This window comes from Geotrypetes seraphini, chromosome 5 (genome assembly GCF_902459505.1).
Source record: "Geotrypetes seraphini chromosome 5, aGeoSer1.1, whole genome shotgun sequence".
In the NCBI taxonomy this organism is placed as follows: Eukaryota; Metazoa; Chordata; class Amphibia; order Gymnophiona; family Dermophiidae; genus Geotrypetes; species Geotrypetes seraphini.
Window position 1 is genome coordinate 13312442 of NC_047088.1, and position 20530 is coordinate 13332971.

Sequence of the window (20530 nt, forward strand, 5' to 3'; positions counted from 1 at the left end):
TACTTGGAAAATTCCCTTACTGTCCCGAAGGCTCACAATCTAACTAAAGTACCTGGAGGGTAATAGAGAAGTGAAAAGTAGAGTTAGAGGAAAAATAAAAATAAAATAAACATTTTAACAAGACAGCATTGATCTAAATACTTTGGAAGGTAGAAGAGAGGAGAGAAAGGAATAGAAGCAGAAGGGGGAGCCGTTGAACAGTAGAATTCTGCAGCATCCACTATCTCCTCCTCTCCCTATTGGCTAAGGCTCTTAACATTTGCATATCTTCTTCCCATTGGCTAAGGCTCTTTGCCTGCATTGTGATGTCATAGAGCTTTATGGTTATAGAAACCTAGAAACATGATGGCAGATGAAGGCCAAATGGTCCATGTAATGTAATGTAATGTAATGTAATTTATTTCTTATATACCGCTACATCCGTTAGGTTCTAAGCGGTTTACAGAAAATATACATTAAGATTAGAAATAAGAAAGGTACTTGAAAAATTCCCTTACTGTCCCAAAGGCTCACAATCTAACTAAAGTACCTGGAGGGTAATAGAGAAGTGAAAAGTAGAGTTAGAGGAAAAATAAAAATAAAATAAACATTTTAACAAGACAGCATTGATCTAAATACTTTGGAAGGTAGAAGAGAGGAGAGAAAGGAATAGAAGCAGAAGGGGGAGCCGTTGAACAGTAGAATTCTGCAGCATCCACTATCTCCTCCTCTCCCTATTGGCTAAGGCTCTTAACATTTGCATATCTTCTTCCCATTGGCTAAGGCTCTTTGCCTGCATTGTGATGTCATAGAGCTTTATGGTTATAGAAACCTAGAAACATGATGGCAGATGAAGGCCAAATGGTCCATGTAATGTAATGTAATGTAATGTAATTTATTTCTTATATACCGCTACATCCGTTAGGTTCTAAGCGGTTTACAGAAAATATACATTAAGATTAGAAATAAGAAAGGTACTTGAAAAATTCCCTTACTGTCCCGAAGGCTCACAATCTAACTAAAGTACCTGGAGGGTAATAGAGAAGTGAAAAGTAGGGTTAGAGGGAAAAATAAAAATAAAATAAACATTTTAACAAGACAGCATTGATCTAAATACTTTGGAAGGTAGAAGAGAGGAGAGAAAGGAATAGAAGCAGAAGGGGGAGCCGTTGAACAGTAGAATTCTGCAGCATCCACTATCTCCTCCTCTCCCTATTGGCTAAGGCTCTTAACATTTGCATATCTTCTTCCCATTAGCTAAGGCTCTTTGCCTGCATTGTGATGTCATAGAGCTTTATGGTTATAGAAACCTAGAAACATGATGGCAGATGAAGGCCAAATGGTCCATGTAATGTAATGTAATTTATTTCTTATATACCGCTACATCCGTTAGGTTCTAAGCGGTTTACAGAAAATATACATTAAGATTAGAAATAAGAAAGGTACTTGGAAAATTCCCTTACTGTCCCGAAGGCTCACAATCTAACTAAAGTACCTGGAGGATAATAGAGAAGTGAAAAGTAGAGTTATAGGAAAAATAAAAATAAAATAAACATTTTAACAAGACAGCATTGATCTAAATACTTTGGAAGGTAGAAGAGAGGAGAGAAAGGAATAGAAGCAGAAGGGGGAGCCGTTGAACAGTAGAATTCTGGAGAAATTTAAATGATAGAAATAGAACAAAACAAAGACAAAAGGCAAAACAATAGATAAGATTAAAGATAAATCATAAGCTGGAAAGAAAAATAAAATAAAACTTATATTATATGTGTAGTCTGATGGCTCATTCGCATTGTATTGCCACCAGATCCTGTCTGCAATGTCTTGTCATATTCTTGTTGCTGTGGATTACTGCTATACCAGGGTATCACTACTATTATTGGTTAGGAAAGGCTTCTCGACATTATGGAAACTAAGAACTATCAGAAAGTACTTTGATGCAACTTCATTCCGTCTACTGGTGCAATCCTCCATTCTAAGCATGCTCGACTACTGTAACATCATTTATTTGGGGTCTTTTAAGAAAACCATTGAAAGACTCTGAATCATTCAAAAAAATTTGGCAGTTCGATTGATTTTTGGTATAAAAAAAATGGGAACACATAACTCCCTATTATCAAAAACTCCATTGGCTGCCCCTGGAAGCAAGAGTGTTGTTCAAATTTGCGTGTCTTTGTTTCAAATCTATTCTCGGTTCGTCCCCTATGTACTTGGTCTCTCATTTCAACTTGGGCTGTTCCATTAGGCCTACACGCAGAGTTCATATGTTTATCCATCCAACAATAAAGGCCTGCCAATACAAAAGATACCTGGACAGAACACTTGCTTTCCAAGCGGGTCAACTGAACGATTGGCTGGGTAACATTATTATACACTCTTCATCCTATCTAAGTTTTAGAAAACAAACTTGTTTAACCGATTTGTAACCTAAGAACTCTTAAGCCTTATCTCTGTATTCTGCTTACATGTATTCGATGACCTTACATTGTGCCTATCTTTGCTGATTGTCCAGCTCTTCTTATTATAAACCGCCTCAAACTATTATCGCTTTGGCGGGTTATATGAATAAAATTATTATTATTATTATTACTGGAATACTTCAAGATCATAGTGTAAGTGGTAGTTGGTTCCAGCATTTTGCTAATTGATATTGGATGTTGCATGCTGGGAGTTTTAAGTGGAAAAGATTTCTGGTGAAATATCTATTGGAAGCCCCCTGGAGAGAACTGAGGATGGGAGTGCCAACACAGTGGTTGAAGTGCATGGGAGTGCCAACTTGAGCACTGTCCTAACAGGAAAGGCAGGACTCACACAGGAGACCTCTATGGCATTCCCACCAGCAAAGATATGCCATGTGATTGTGGTGGCAGATGGTGGGGGAGAGAATAGCTGGCTACCTCAGTCCATCCCCCCAAATGCACTTGTGGCTACACCCCTGATGTGGAGTATGATCTTTGGTTCTCAAATTTATTGCTACCGTTACTGTAATACAGGGTATCACAAACTGTGTGCCGCGGCGAGATTCCAGGTGTGTCGCGAGAGGCATGTCATGTACGCGAATCAGCCGGGGCCTCTCCTGCTCTCCGCACTTCCCCACTGGCGTAGTCATTATAGGGTTAACAAGCTCAGGGCCCTGTCTGGAGGGCCTCCACGTATTTGTGGATGTTGACATCACACATGCGCGTGATGTCATCGTGTCAATGTCTGCGCATGTGCGGAGACCATCCAGCTGCGACTCCGAGTTTAGTGTGCCGCGGCTTGGGAAAATTTGCAAGACCCTGCAGTAGTGTATAGGGTTTGCATTGTGCAAAAGAGAACTTCCTTCCAGTGTTCAAATGATGGAATATGTAGAGATGATCTTTTGAGGTGTGTCTGCACATTGCAATGAGTGCCGAAGGCTTTATTAAAAGCGACAGGAAATATTTCGGTCTCTGCTTTTCTTTGTACTTGAGAATCTTCTGTCTTTCAATGAACAGAATAATTACTTGACGCTGAAACCTCAAATATCAATGCCTTTCAGGTGCTTTTCTTCTTTACCACTATGCTCGGTTTTCTTCCATCAAATGTTTTTTTGGGTTTTGGGGGGGATAGAATAGGAATGCCTCAGGTGAACAGAACATCTTCATTCTCCTTAATTCTTATAGGGTCATGAGCCCAGTGTTTCTCTGGTATAGCGATGCTGTACTGTTTATAAAGTTATCCAATGGATGAGACTTGCCACCTTATTGTGCCTTTCTGTATAGAAATTTTCTCCTATGCAGCCATCTAAGAAATGAGTAACCATTTCAATCTCTTCCTTAGAGTCTATATGTGTCTGATATACCAAGTTTCCCATACCTGACGAGAACCATCTCTTCTGTAGCCCAACTATTAATCCCTGATCTATAAGTTTCAATTCACCTCTTCTTAACTATTAATATGTACAATTTTGATCAACATAGTGCTCCTTGAAAGAATACTTTGTATTTTCCACTGAAAGATTGGAGAAGCTGGGTCTCTTTTCCCTGGAGAAGAGGAGACTTAGAAGGGATATGATAGAGACTTATAAGATCATGAAGGGCATAGAGAGAGCGGAGAGGGACAGATTCTTCAAACTTTCAAAAAATAAAAGAACAAGAGGGCACTCGGAAAAGCTGATAGGGGACAGATTCAAAATAAATACTAGGAAGTTCTTTTTTACCCAACGTGTGGTGGACACCTGGAATGCGCTTCCAGTTGATGTTATAGGGCAGAGTACGGTACTGGGGTTTAAGAAAGGATTGGACAATTTCCTACTGGAAAAAGGGATAGAGGGGTATAGATAGAGGATTACTGCACAGGTCCTGGACCTGTTGGGCCGCCGTGTGAGCGGACTGCTGGGCACGATGGACCGCAGGTCTGACCCAGCAGAGGCATTTCTTATGTTCTTATGTATGAATTTTCTACTTGCTTGCTATTCTGATTTTTTTTAGAGAGCTGTTTTCTCATGTTTTACAAATATTGGTGGATTTCCACTCATTCCTTCTGCTCTTCAGATTGTTTGTCTGAGTTTAGCGAGGGAGCTGGAATCTGGATATTTACTTTCCTGTAACACTTTTTGTATATTTGGGCCTGTTGATGCTTTTAGGAAGGCCTGGAGGATTATGAGCACACCTGTATATGTATAATCTATCTTTAGGAAGCCCATTTCTCCTTTGGCTCTAGGAATGTACAGTCTCAGCAAATGCTGATTCTTATAAATTACTTTGTGGGCATGGAGGAGTCTTCTTGTTCATACATCCAGTTTTTCCCCAAAATATTTAAGAGGTGAGTCTACAGCTCCAAAGAGTATAGGAATTTCCAGTGGATTAATGGTTTGTCTAAATAATGATATTAAAACACTTTTCCATACAAATGTTTATCTCCTGTAATACTCCTTACTGGTCTTTTCTCTCAGTAAATTGTGATGAATGTTCTCTACTCCTAGATATTTACATACCCTTCCTGTTAAAGTTTCTTTATATCACAATCATTAGTTAGATGTTTTTGAAAAAAGCTTGTGTTCTATATGCTGACCTCTGTAAAGTTATGCACGTAGGGAAAGGGAACCCGATGTACAACTACACAATGGGGTGGGGGGGGGGGTTGTTCTGGGGGAAGGCAACCTAGAAAAGGACTTGGGGGTTTTGGTAGATAGAACAATGAAACCGGCGGCACAGTGCGCAGCGGCCTCAAAAAAGGCAAACAGAATGTTGGGCATTATCAAAAAAGGTATCACGACCAGAACCAAAGAAGTTATCCTCCCGCTGTATAGGGCGATGGTGCGATCGCATCTGGAGTACTGCATCCAGTACTGGTCGCCGTACCTTAAGAAGGATATGGCGATTCTCGAGAGGGTCCAGAGAAGAGCGACAAAAATGATAAAGGGCATGGAAAACCTCTCATATGCTGAGAGGCTGGAGAAGCTGGGACTCTTTTCCCTGGAAAAGCGGAGACTTAGAGGGGATATGATAGAAACTCATAAGATCATGAAGGGTATAGTGAAGGTAGAGAGGGACAGATTCTTCAGACTAGCAGGGGCAACAAAAACTAGAGGGCACTCAAAAAAATTGAAGGGAGATAGGTTCAGAACAAATGCTAGGAAGTTCTTCTTCACGCAGAGGGTGGTGAATACCTGGAATACGCTTCCAGAGGAGGTGGTAGAGCAGAGTACGACTTTGGGGTTCAAAAGGGGATTGGACGAGTTCATGAAGGAAAAGGGGATCCAGGGGTACAATTAAAGGGTTACTATACAGTACAGAAGGCTGTAAAGTAATAGAGTAGTAGAGTAATAGATCACTACAGGTCATTGACCTGGGGGGCCACCGCGGGAGCGGACTGCTGGGCGTGATGGACCTATGGTCTGACTCAGCAGAGGCAATGCTTATGTGCATTTACAGTCTGTCCCTCTCTAGCTTTGATTTGAACCTTCCAATAGATGCCATGAGGAAAGGCAGAAATCGACAGCTTGATACCGAGCTAATTACAAAGTACCACCCTTGGGAGACAGGACTAAAATGTACTAACTCAGAGAGGAAAGCAAAACCCAGATTTAGTAGCTTCCAGGGCAATATACATGTTACGAAAACTCGCTCCTCATTTGAGTTTCTCTTGAGCAACTCGGAGAAGGTTAATCCAATCCAATCCTTAGTCTTATATACTGGGTCATTCCACAATGGGACTCGAACCGGTTAACAAAAGTTAACTCAAGGAAACATTGGAGCACAGTAATTGGACTGGAAAATTCATCTATTGCTAAAAATTTCTTAAACAGATACGTCTTCAAAGTTTTTCTAAAACATGTCAAAGAAGAAAGAAGTCTAATATCCGACGGGAGATCATTCCAGATTTTCTCCATGGAATGTGAGAATCTACCTAAAGTTTGAACCCCAGGGGTTCGGTGAGTCAGTCTCGCAGGTTCGGCGGAGGTCAAAACACACCTCCGACTCATATAGCGCTTCGGTCACGTTCAATCATCTATCAGTTATTCAGTGATTTTGATCAAGACTGATCGTGTACTCGGTTTCTTGATCTATCAATCTGTAACTAACGCCTTATAGACATCAATCAATTCCTGATCAAAATTTGTGATTTAACTGATAGATGATTGAACGTGACCGAAGCGCTTATGATTCGTGATGATACGCCCCGCTTGTCCATAATTGGCCTGCAGGTGATCACGCAACATCGCATGGCCTATCTGTGCTGCAGGGGATTTGATGCGCACAGTAGTCGAATTGTACCTGTTGTGATGGTACGTCGTGTGATACCTATCTTAATATTTTAATCCCTTACTAACTATGTCGAGCAAAGTACGAAAGTGGTCGGACGAATATTTACAATATGGATTCACATGTATAACGGAACGTGATGGGAGTCAGCGTCCTGATTGCATGATTTGCAATGCCAAGTTGAGTAATTCTAGTCTAGCTCCGGCAAAACTAAGGGAATAAAGAAGGGTTCGGTGAACACGCATATGAAACTGGTGGGGTTCAGTACCTCCAACAAGGTTAAGAACCACTGCTCTAATAGAAGGGAATATTAATTTGAATTTATGTATACCTCTAGTAGAAAGAGGTCGATGAAAGTTAAAAGAGAGGGTAAATAATGGGGGGGGAAAAAATCCCCTATAAACTCTTAAATACAACATTGGCACACTTGAAGCTGGAGTAGAATTCCATGGGACAAACTTAGAAATCCCTGATGGCTGCACAATTTTGAGGCTTGTTCTAAAAATAGTGAAGCCTGCTGAAAACATATTTAGAAACTTTTACATAGACTGAAGAAGAGAAAACATTTTTGAATTCCACCCATAATTATCTGCAGAAAGGCAAGCTGTCGGGGGAGCGGATCCACCAAGGAGAAACGTACAGTACATTCTGTCTTGGCAAGAGAGAGAAAAGTGTGCATTGCGCAATTTCTTGGCTGGAATTAGCATATTCAGGCCTCGTGATTTTTCATTGTCATATTGTTTCACACTTCTGGAAGCTTAGCATAAAAGTGACTTGCAAATTTACTCACCAGGTGTCTTTTTTACCATACACATAAACAGCAATAACTGCAAATTGTTTTTTTTAATAAGGATTCCCGTTCAGACATGATAATAGTATGCTGTGGAAGTACATTGCGAAACAGTCATTGCCAACTTCATGCATGTTAGATTACACGCCATAAAAAGAGCCTGCTAAGAAAGGAGTCGGACATTCAGGAAATTAACCCCAAACTGGATCTAATCAGTAACCGGCTTACCGAAAACTTACTGTCTTTAAATATCAGTAAATCCAAAGCTCTGTTATTTCCTGCCTGGGAAAATGAAACCCTTATAGCCCCAATCCACATTAGATCAACACCAATTCAATTTGAATCCACAATCTAGTCTAATCTAATCTAATCTAAACCTTAAATTTATATACCGCATCATCTCCACGAATATGGAGCTTGACACGGTTTACAGGAACTTAAATAATAGGTAGAGAAGGGTAAAGGTTTACATGAAATTTATGTGTAGAAGGGAGGAGGAAAAGGGGGGAGGATAGAGTTACAATTTGGTAAAAAGCCATTTTCAGTTGTTTGCGGAATAATTGGAGGGAGCTCAGGTTCCGCAACGGGATGGTGAGGTCGTTCCAGAGTCCTGTGATTTTGAAAAGAAGGGATTTTCCCAGTTTTTTCAAAATCACAGGACTTTGGAACGACCTCACCATCCCGTTGCGGAACCTGGGCTCCCTCCAATTATTCCGCAAACAACTGAAAACTTGGCTTTTTACCAAATTGTAACTCTATCCTCCCCCCTTTTCCTCCTCCCTTCTACACATAAGTTTCATGTAAACCTTTACCCTACAATCAAACTTTTAGTGCCTTTTTTACAAAGCTGTGCGGCAACAGTCCCGAAGCCCTTTAAATCTCTATGGGCTTCGGGGCCGCTAGCGCGGCTTTGTTAAAGAGGCCTTTAGTGATGGGTCTTGACAAAAAACTACCCTTTACCAAACAAGTCAGCTCAGTAGTTCAAAAATGTTTTTTCAAACTCAGAATGATATGTCGTTCCCTTTCATCACTTCTGGATTATAAATCTATTAATAGTCTCATTTATTCGCTCGCAATTTCTCACTTAGATTATTGTAATTCTCAATACCAGGGAATTACACGAAAAGAAATCAGAATAGTAACATAGTAACATAGTAGATGACAGCAGATAAAGACCCGAATGGTCCATCCAGTCTGCCCAACCTGATTCAATTTAAATTTTTTCTTCTTAGCTATTTCTGGGCAAGAATCCACAGCTTTACCCTGTACTGTTCTTGGGTTCCAACTGCTGAAATCTCCGTCAAAACCTACTCCAGCCCATCTACACCCTCCCAGCTCTTTCTCTCTCTCTATCTCTTTCTCTCTCTCTCTCTCTTTCTCTCTCTTTCTCTCTTTAGTAACATAATAACATAGTAGATGACGGCAGATAAAGACCCGAATGGTCCATCCAGTCTGCCCAAACTGATTCAATTTAAATTTTTTTTTTAAATTTTTTCTTCTTAGCTATTTCTGGGCAAGAATCCAAAGCTTTACCCAGTACTGTGCTTGGGTTCCAACTGCTGAAATCTCCGTCAAAACCTACTCCAGCCCATCTACACCCTCCCAGCTCTTTCTCTCTCTCTCTCTTTCTCTCTCTTTCTCTCTTTAGTAACATAGTAACATAGTAGATGACGGCAGATAAAGACCCGAATGGTCCAACCTGATTCAATTTAAATTTTTTAATTTTTTCTTCTTAGCTATTTCTGGGCAAGAATCCAAAGCTCTACCCTGTACTGTGCTTGGGTTCCAACTGCCGAAATCTCCATCAAAACCTACTCCAGCCCATCTACACCCTCCCAGCCATTGAAGCCCTCCCCAGCCCATCCTCCACCAAACGGCCATATACAGACCGTGCAAGTCTGCCCAGTACTGGCCTTAGTTCAATATTTAATATTATTTTCTGATTCTAAATCCTCTGTGTTCATCCCACGCTTCTTTGAAGGTTTCAGATATAAAAATGATCTTTAATGCAAAAAAAATATGATCGCACTACTCCTCTTCTGAAAAAAGCCCTTTGGTTGCCTATATCCTACCGGATCACCTTCAAATTACTTTTTCTTACCTGCAAGGTAAAAACCAGAGCATTCGCCAACATTCATTGATAGACTGTTAATTCCGTATACAACCCCCAGAGGGCTTCGATCATCACATCAATACCTTTTTGCAATTCCCGCCATTCGTCATTTAAGGCTCCTTTTACAAAGCCGCGCGTGACTTTTCATCACGCGCTAACCCCCGCGCTATCCTAAAAACTACCGCCTGCTCGAGAGCGTGGACGGCAGTTTAGCGCGCGCTATTACATGCGTTAAACCGCTTGCGAAGCTCTGTAAAAGGAGCCCCTAGTGTATGATGCAACCCGTAAAACAATCTTCTCGGTTGTAGCGCCCGCGTTGTGGAACTCACTCCCATTAATTACGAGACAAGAAACCAACACTGCTAAATTCAAATCTGCAGCGCTGTGTGCATTTGGTAGCGCTATAGAAATAATTAATAGTAGTCGTAGGTACCTTAAAATCTTTCTTTGTAAAGACGCCTACGAGGTATAGACTTGGAACTCTATTTCAGGGGTTTTTTTTTTCCATCATAGAAACATTGTAATCCCACCCACCTCCCTTTGTATCATGTAAAGTTTCCCCTTTGTCTGTATCATATTTTAATTGCATTTGTCGGGTCCCCCTATTTTTAAATTATGTAAACCACTTAGGATGGTTAAGTGGTATTTCAAGCTTAAATGAAACTTGAAACTTGAGTACTATGATGAAGACAGAAGATGACTGGAATCGCTTTTCAGCCAAGACGGTAGTGCCCAAAATAATGACATAATGACAAGTCGATGAAGCCGTCCACGCAATGTGCGGCGGCGGCAAAAAGGGCGAACAGAATGCTAAGAATGATAAAGAAGGGGATCACAAACAGATCGGAGAAGGTTATCACGCTGTTGTACCGGGCTATGGTGCGCCATCACCTGGAGTACTGCATCCAGCACTGGTCTCCGTATATGAAGAAGGACACGGTACTGCTCGAAAGGGTCCAGAGAAGAGTGACGAAGATGGTTAAAGGGCTGGAGGAGTTGTTGTACAGCAAAAGATTAGAGAAACTGGGCCTCTTCTCCCTCGAACAGAGGAGATTGAGAGGGGACATGATTGAAACATTCAAGGTACTGAAGGGAATAGACTTAGTAGATAAGGACAGGTTGTTCACCCTCTCCAAGGTAGGGAGAACGAGAGGACACTCTTTAAAGTTGAAAGGGGATAGATTCCGTACAAACGTAAGGAAGTTCTTCTTCACCCAGAGAGTGGTAGAAAACTGGAACGCTCTTCCGGAATCTGTTATAGCGGAAAACACCCTCCAGGGACTCAAGACAAAGTAGATAAAGACAGGTTGTTCACCCTCTCCAAGGTGGAGAGAACGAGAGGGCACTCTCTAAAGTTGAAAGGGGATCGATTTTGTATAAACATAAGGAAGTTCTTCTTCACCCAGAGAGTGGTAGAAAACTGGAACGCTCTTCCGGAATCTGTTATAGCGGAAAACACCCTCCAGGGACTCAAGACAAAGTAGATAAAGACAGGTTGTTCACCCTCTCCAAGGTGGAGAGAACGAGAGGGCACTCTCTAAAGTTGAAAGGGGATCGATTTTGTATAAACATAAGGAAGTTCTTCTTCGCCCAGAGAGTGGTAGAAAACTGGAATGCTCTTCCAGAGTCATAGGGGAAAACACCCTCCAGAGATTCAAGACAAAGTTAGACAGGTTCCTGCTGAACAAGGACGTATGCTAGTAGGGTTAGTCTCAGTTAGGGCGCTGGTCTTTGACCAGATGGTCGCCGCGTGAGCGGACTGACGGGCACAATGGACTACTGGTCTAACCCAGCAGTGGCAATTCTTATGTTCTTATGCTTGAGATAAATACTGAAGCTGGGCATAAGAGTGAGAGGACAGTGATTGAAGGAATTTGGTTTGCAGTGGCATTATAAGTTTGCAAAACTAGTAAGACTGGTAGACAAAGAGGTCCTCATCTAAGAACATTTGTGTCAGGCCAAAGGTCCATCTAGCCATTTTCGTGTTTCCAGCAATGGCCAATCTAGGTCGCAGGCAGAATGACAGAAACCCAGGTAATAGCAACCGATCCAAGGCAAGAAGTGACTTCCCCCACATCTGTCTCATTAGCGTGCTATGGACTTTTCCTCCAGGAATTTGTCCAAACCTTTATTAAACCAGCTACACTAACTGCTGTAACTACATCCTCTGGTAACAAGTTCCAGAGCTTAACTATTCCTTGAGTAACAAAATATTTCCTCCTATTTGTTTTAAAAGTATTCCCATGTAATTTCACAGAGTGTCCCCTGGTTTTTCTACTTTTTGAAAGAGTGAAAAATCGATTCACTTTTACCCATTCTACACCACTCAGGATTTTGAAGACCTCAATCATATCCCCCTAAGCCATCGCTTTTCCAAGCTGAAGAGCCCCAGCCTCTTTAGTCCTTCCTCCTACAAGAGGAGTTCCATCCCCTATATCAGGGGTGTCAAAGTCCCTCCTGGAGGGCCACAATCCAGTCGGGTTTTCAGGATTTCCCCAATGGATAGGCATGAGATCTATTAGCATACAATGAAAGCAGTGCATGCAAATAAATCTCATGCATATTCATTGGGGAAATCCTGAAAACCCGACTGGATTGCGGCCCTCCAGGAGGGACTTTGACACTCCTGTCCTATATCATTTTGGTCACTCATCTTTGAACCTTTTCTAATTCCACTATACCTTTTTGTAGATATGGTGGCACCATGGAGAGATACGGAGGCATGATAGCATTCTTCTTGTTTTCGATAAAGATTTAATTGGTGCTATGACTTCTTCTTTTAAAATATCTGGCACTTCTTTGGTGTCAGCTTCCAGTTCCATTTCTCCAGTGTTATCCTTATTGCCTTTTTTGAATAAACTGTGCAAAAAATGATTTATGACCCTCTGTGTATATCAAGAATCAGTGAATAAATAAATAAATGTCTAGCCTTGTCATTATAGCGACATAACAGCAGATTTCTAGACCGCATAGCCATGAGTTCAATGCGGTCAACAAAAGATTATATTAAAGAGAAAACCAGAGAATGTCGTAAAAAATGCAAGGATATCTAGTTAATCAAAAATGTAGGGAAGAGAAAGGTTTTCAACAACTTTCTAAAATGTTCATATGAAATAGATCTAACAATAGTTGGAAATCGAGAATGTGTTTTATTTTATTTATTTATTTCTTCCATTTGTGGTCGCACATTGGTGACATTGCAGAGGAAGGGGTTAAAAGAGGGTAGGGAGGGCAATGGAGGGCAGGAAGATACAGGAGGAGAAGGAGGATACAAGTGATTAGGTATCAAATCGATGAGTTTTCAGTTTCTTCCGGAATTTGGTGTGGTTAGGTTCCGTCCTGGTCATTTCAGTAAGGTCATTCCAAGTTTTTACGCCTAGAAGGGTGAGCATGGAGTAGAAAACATTGTATTGCAGATTTTTTGTGGAAGGGAGATTTATTGTTCTTGATATTTCTCACTTTTATAACCCTTAACCGAAGGAAACGCAAACAGAGCATGCAACACCATATCAAACCTATCAACCAAGTATCGTGGGCCAAGTCCAAAGGCTACTTTATGGTATAAACATCCCAACTTAAAGATTACCTGAGCCTCCACCGGAGGCCAATGCAGCTCACGGTAGCAAGGTGCCACATGATCAAACTTCCTCAGGCCATAAGGCAACCTTACCACCGAGTTCTACACCAAGATCAGTCTAGCCATATTTTTTTTTGGTGCTTTTGAAATAGACTATATTGCAGTAGTCTAATAGGCCTAGAAGTAGTGACTGAACAAGGATTCTAAATGCAGTAACCTCAAAATAGGGTCTAACGGTGCGTAGTTTCCATAAAGTATAATATCCTTTTTGGGCCACGGTGTTGATCTGATTCTTCCTAGTCAGGCATTGATCGAGAACAACTCCCAGAATTTTAATTGTTGAACGTAATGTATATGATACTGAATTAATCTGGATTATTGGTTCAAGAGGGATCTTATGGGGCGAAATGAAAAAAAAAAAAAAAATTGGTTTTGTCCTGATATAATTTCAATTCCCGCATCCAGGACTCCATCAGAAGCAATCCCAGCTCAATAAGTTGGATGCTACTGGATAAAGCTCCACACACCAGGACTCTAGTAATTGGACACTTGGGGTCATCCTCGAGCAGTGACCCACTCTGTTCCAGGGCTGCTTCTGTTGTATCCCAGTCCTGGCCGACCCAAAAGAAGTGCAAGTCACGCTTTGCATAACACTGGCCCAGGAGTCCACTAGGCCATCCTTCTAAATTGTCAATTTAAGGTACAATAAAGTATTATAATCACATGCAGATGTTAAGTTTAGTGAAAGCCATATAGAAAGTCATATTAATCCATTTCTATAGAAACCCAGTCACTATTTTGACCCCTTGCAATTTTTATCTATCAGTTTATCTGTACATGTATTTAACTATGTGTGTATGTATACAGTTTTAGTTATATGTCCAGTGTTTTTATACTTTGTGGACAGTATCAATCTTTATTTGTGCTCTCTAAGTGGAGTACACTTCTCCCTCCGTATTCGCTGTGATAGGGGATTAACAGAACCGCAAATACAGAAAAACCGCAAACAACTTTTTCATATGTAATTTGCTGTTTTCTATTCAAAACCATCGTGAATATGGTGAAACCGCGAATAACAGGGTGGGAGACCTGGCCTTTTCCTGAAGGAGAGGCAAAACACGATGAAGAAAAGTGCTGGGAATCGGCGATTTTCTCTGTAAACGCTTGGAATCAGCTATTTCTCTATGCAAGTTGACGTAATTGGGGGGAGTTGCCAGCAAGCTAAAAACCGTAAATAATCGAAACCATGAATGCTGAAACCGCGAATACGGAGGGAGAAGTGTATATTTATATATCAGGGTACGCACTGTTTCTCCATACCCATGTACAGAAATTCTCTTTCTAGAAGACCTCGAATGGGCTGCTTACGACCAATGTCAGAGAGCACTGGTCCGGCTCACACTTGTATTTATATTTCAGGGTTCATAGACAACGGCGCAAAAGACAAAGGTACGCCTGGACAATTGAGCGCAGCGTGGAGGCGCACGCCGCTCAAAATTACTGTTTTTAGGGGCTGCGATGGGGGTTTTGTTGGGGACCCCCCCACTTTACTTAATAGACATCGCGCCGGCATTATGGGGGGTTTGGGGGGTTGCAACCCTCCACATTTTACTGTAAACTTTTTCCCTAAAAACAGGGAAAAAGTGAAGTTTTCAGTAAAATGTGGGGGGTTACAACCCCCCAAACCCCCCACAACACCCCCACAACGCGGCGCGATACAACGCCCCCACAACGCGGCACGATGTCTATTAAGTAAAGTGGGGGGGTTCCCCCCCACGCCCCCCCCGTCGGAGCCCTAAAAACAGTAATTTTGAGCGGTGCGCGCCTCCGCCCTGCATTCAATTGTCTGGGCGCGCCTTTGTCCCAGCGCGCTTTTGGCCTGACACCATATTTCAGTCTTAGTTCAGGAGAAAGATTTCTTGATTCACCGCAGAAAGGATTTTAATGTGGCCTGGAAACCTGCTTAATGTACAGTCCAGAAAACAAAGTTTAAAGTAGTCGTAGTGCCTTTCAAAATAGCATCACATACATGGCTTTAGTGGCTGCTGGCACAAACCACGCTATGGTTGTGTAAAGGGGGAGGAGACATGTCTCTTCTTTTAGCTAATTCTCTCATATCTTTCTTTGCCCTTTCCTGTTCAATTTTCTAGTTCCTTTCCTAGTATCTGTCGTTTATTGTACACCGCTTTGCTTTTCTTTGAAAGATAGTCTATCAAATCCTAATTAAGCTAAAGTAAACAGAAGAATTACAGCGAGGGTAACAGATTCCTGAAATTACCCTATCTGCAGAGTTGGTAGCAATTAGCATAATAAGGCAAAGAAGTGTAGTCGGCCTCAAGAAGGGATTAAGGACCGGTGGCGTAGTAGAAGGAGGGTTCGCCCCGGGCACCATCTTGGCTGAGGGTGCAGGCAGGGCCGGATTTTCCTATAGGCTAACTAGGCTTCAGCCTAGGGTCTCAAGATCAAGAGGGGCCTACATTCAAATTGTTAGCAAAATTAAAATTACACTATTCTAAAAACAGTGAACACTAAAACACTGAACCGTAAATAAGGAGAAATTCTATGCTTCGGGATCGGAACCGGCTCCGGCCGCAACTGGGCGCCGATTCGACTTCTCCCTTTCTTTTTCTTGCCCTGGGAGGAGGATCGGGGAGGGAAAGACGTCAGTCCGGAAACAGCTGGGCAAAGCCCAGCCCCACGGGGAGAGAGGCAAAACGTGGATCCGTCAGGACAGGGCGGCCCAGACTGGCATCGGGGGGGGGGGGGGGTTTCAATGGAAGGAGGATGGGAGGAAGGCATGCTGGCATCGGAGGGGGGGGTGGGGGGGGTTAATGGAAAGCAGGCAGGCAGGATGGAATGGGGGGGGGGTGTTCAATGGAAGGGGGATGGGAGGCAGGCGGGCATCGGAGGGGGGGGTGAGGTGAGGAAGGATGCACTGGGGGCACTATGGACATAGGAAGGGGCAATGTTGTGTGTTATGTTTGATTAGTTATTGTTACAAGTACTATATATGGTGCTGAGAATAAATGTCCAAATAAGTGTTCTTGACTTTTTTTTATTTATTATCCGTGTCACATTTTTTATAAAGGTTAGTACCAATAACAACATGTTTCCTTTAACATATTGATATATATCACAGTAATGATGTATTTTATTATCTCTCATGTAATTTACAAACTTAAAAATAGGAGGTGAAAGGGCCTCATAAGTGGAATAGCCTTGGGCCTCACCGCCCCCCTCCCCCCCCCCCACACACACTGCTTCCCTTCCTCTGTACGTCTGTAACGTTGCTGGTGCGCCAGCATCGGCTCTTCCTATGACATCACTTCCTGGACCCACACCTAGGAACTAACATCATAGAAAGAGCCGAAGCTGGCGCGACAGCAGGTTGGAGGGGGGGGGTTGCTCCCACCAGGAACATTACAGAGGTATGGGGGAAGGGAATCGGCGCACGTGCGGCAGGAGGAGCATGTGGAGGTGGGTGGGGGAGCGGAGAAGAGGGCAGGGGAGGGGTGTCTCTCACCCTCACTACACCACTGGTTCTTGTTAGCCTGTAGCATTCTCTCTTTTGAATGTTGAGTGGGTGGATTTGTCCTCCTCGCGCACCTGATGAAATTCTCTCTCTTCTTCTCTCATCTCCAATCTCACAGCAAGATGGCTTCTGGATATATTCAGAGTACTGTAACAACCACCTGGACGCCTGCATGGAGCTCTCCAAGCTGATGAAAGACGGCAGGTACCAGCATTTCTTCGAAGCGTGTCGCCTTCTACAGCAGATGATTGACATTGCCATCGACGGCTTCCTCTTGACTCCAGTCCAAAAGATCTGCAAATATCCCCTACAGCTGGCTGAACTACTGAAGTACACAGCCCAGGACCACAGGTACACAACGGGCTCAGAGCCTGGTTTTGTTGTTTAATGTAGATGGGTTTAAAAAAAGGATTGACCAAGTTCCTTGAGGAAAAGTCCATAGTCTGCTATCGAGACAGACATGAGGGAAGCATAGAATGTTACTACTCTTTAGAATTCTGGAATCTTGTTACTCTCTTGGATTCTGGAATATTGCTAATAATATAATGTGTGTGTGTGTGTGGTGGGTGGGGGGGAATAAAAGGGTGGGATCTGTTCAGGAGAGTGCAGGATGTGATGGTGGCATCAGAGGCTGGGGGCCTGTGTCAAGGAGTATAATGGGGGGATTGGAGACTGGGACCTGTATCAGAGGGGTTGGGATGTAATGGGAGTCTCTGAGAATATGGCTACATGACATGCCTGGATGATGCCTCTGTGCTAACCGTTTGCCCTGTGCAGTAAATGCATGGCACACCTATTGCATATTAATTTTTGTGGTAAACATATGGTAAGTGCAAATATTACCCAGGTTTAGTAAAAAGACTTCTATGAGTCATAAAACAAGTGAAACGTATAGTAGATTATCAAAACCTTCTGAAATAATTAACTCAGTTCAACAAACAAGGCAAGACTGTTTCTAATAGCTAGAGGAAGCCTGCCCAGTGTTGTTAGTAGAGAATAAATTACTAAAAGCCTTCCTAAATACACGTGTCTTCAGGAAATTACTCAAATTACTGTGGTTTGACATCAGCCTTAACTCAGCTGGCAACGACTTCCACAGGGTCGGCCCTGCAACATGAAAAATAGATGTTCGTTAGTTTTCCAGATGCATTTGTTTAAATGATGGCATCTCCAGTATAGATTTATTCTCAGAGTGCAAAGCTCTCACCGGACAAATAGAAATATAGTGAAGAAGATATAGAAGGGGATAATTGTCCGTATAAAGCCTTATAAATAAAAGGCAACATTTTAAATAGCACTTTTTAAAAATGTAGGAGAGATGTGCTCAGATCGTGACATTCCAGTTCGTAGACGAACAATGCCATTTTTGTGTAATCTGTAAAGCCCTGTTTAAAGTTGAATCTGTTTACAGGAGCTTTCAAGGCTCTTCCATGGTCGCAATGAAGCAGATGCTGTATTGAACCCAAAGGCTGAAGCAATGCTCTGGACTGGTGGCATAGAATGCTGCTACTATTTGGGGGTTTTACCAGGTACTTGTCGCTTGAATTGGCCTCCGTGAAGACGAGATACTGGGCTAGATGGACCATTGGTCTGACCCAGTAAAGCTATTCTTATGTTCTTAAGTAAAGGACAGTGAAGCCATTGTGACATCCCTGATGAGGTTGGCTCTTAGGCATTGGTGGAATGAGGCATTATGACATCACACTCTCAGCTCTGGAATGTTGCTACTCTTTGGGATTCTGGAATCTTCTTCTTTGAGATTATGGGTTTTTGCCAGGTACTTGTGACTTGTATTCTCCTCCGTGAAGACGGGATACTGGGCTAGATGGACCTTCGGTCTGTCCCACTATGGCTATTCGTATGCTCTTATGTGAGCCAAGTATAGGACAATCAAGCCATTGTGACATCATTGATGAGGATGGCTCTTAGGCACTGGTGGAATGAGGCATTGTGACATCACAATCTCAGCTCTGGAATGTTGCTACTCTTTGGGTTTCTGACTGGTACCTGAGACCTGGGTTGGCCTCCGTTGGAAACAGGATACTGGGCTTGATGGACCTTCGATCTCTTCTAGTATGGCAGCTCTTATGAGAGCCAAGTATAGGACAATCAAGCCATTGTGACATCACTGATGAGATTGGCTCTTAGGCATTGGTGGAATGAAGCATTATGACATCACAATCTCAGCTCTGGAACGTTGCTACTCTTTGGATTTTTGCTAGGTACTTGTGACTTGGATTGGCCTCCGTGAAGTCAGGCTACTAGGCTGGATGGACCTTCAGTCTGTCCCACTATGGCTATTCAAATGCTCTTATGTGAGCCAAGTATAGGACAATCAAGCTATTATAACATCACTGATGAGTTTGGCTCTTAGGCATTGGTGGAACGAGGCTTTATGACATCACAATCTCAGCTCTGGAATGTTGCTACTATTTGGGATTCTGGAATCTTCTTTGAGATTCTGGATTTTTGCCAGGTACTTGTGACTTGGATCGGCCTCCGTGAAGACTGGATTCTAGGCTAGATGGACCATTGGTCTGACCCAGTAAGGCTATTCTTGTGTTCTTTGACCAGTCCTCTCTAGGCATGGAGGGCTTGCTTTTGGATGGCTTAAAGTAATAGACCTGGGACAACGCTTCCACATTCACACAGGCAACTGAGAGCATAATGAGTTCAGATCAGTTGAGGTAATATGATTTCAAAAGTAAAGCAATTTATTTACAGCAAAGAGGATTATATACACCAGCCTTATTCAGTGGTAATCACGGACTGATATAGATATTTATTGAACCAGAGTAAAACGAGCAGAAAACACATTACCGCCCTGAGGCTCTTCTCCCTAGACGTGGTGGACCAGTTTAACGTTACAGACTCATAAGTACTTTTCAGGCCTTTCTGACACTAATTCACTGGTAGCACTAAAAACAAATTGAAATCTCAGGTTAGGAGGTTCCAGTACTCAGGGCCTGACCCTTCCAGGATCCTACTTTAAAAGAGCCGATTGCTTCTCTCAGGGGCCGTAGCAGGGATGGACTGACAGGGATCTGGGCCTTTGGGCAGTAAGTGTCACGAATCCTTAAGCACCTATCAAAAGTGATTAAATTAGATGGATCAGTAGCATGGAATGCTGTTACTATTTGGGTTTGGGGAGCCGCCATGTCTAATCTTGGAGTCAATCTTAAGAGATTGACTGCCGCTCTACATCCTGAGCCAGTTTAGGATTAGCGAAACGCTGGCCATCGTCGGTGTGCGGTGTGTCTCTCTGTCTATCCAGTGGGATTTCGCTCTTTAAGTTATTTCCAGACACAGTGGTTCTTATACAAGGCGGATTTTAGTCCACTTGCATTGCACAAGGCTTCTGTCTTTATTGAAAAATTACCGAGGAGGTTTTTTACGCCAGTGAATTCACTTTACCCCGGTAAATCTCCACCTGTTTATAACTTGAGTTCATCAGTTTGGCGGAGGGGGGGGATCTGAGGCTTTTTCCTCCTTTTGATAATTTTCATAGAAGAAGCGTTGTGAGCTATCCGGTTCTTGTCTGTAATAACACAAGGACTTCTCTTCATAGATTCCATTGGTTTTTCATGATTAGCTATACTGTGCTGAAAACCAGGTCGAAAGGGTGGTTGTATTATTTTGGTTTTTCGAGGGGCTTGTGTTGGATTTACTATTTGGGTTTTTGCCAGGTATTGTTACCTGGATTGGCCACTGTTGAAAACAGAAAACGGGGCTAGATGGACCATTGGTCTTACCTAGTATGACTATTCTTAAGAGGCTGGGGGAGAGTGGGCCCCCTACTGGTGTGGATTCT

The 20530-nt window shown here is 42.6% G+C and overlaps 1 protein-coding gene across 6 annotated transcripts in view; it reads left to right on the forward strand.

Moving 5' to 3' along the window:
* The window catches only part of ARHGEF9 (Cdc42 guanine nucleotide exchange factor 9), a 448518-nt gene that overhangs the window by 385543 nt on the left and 42445 nt on the right, over positions 1 to 20530 (forward strand). For all 6 annotated transcript variants that reach the window (XM_033946853.1, XM_033946852.1, XM_033946856.1 and 3 more), the window contains one exon: positions 16838 to 17070. In XM_033946853.1, the coding sequence (XP_033802744.1) occupies positions 16838 to 17070 (233 nt within the window). The remainder of the gene's footprint in view (positions 1 to 16837; positions 17071 to 20530) is intronic.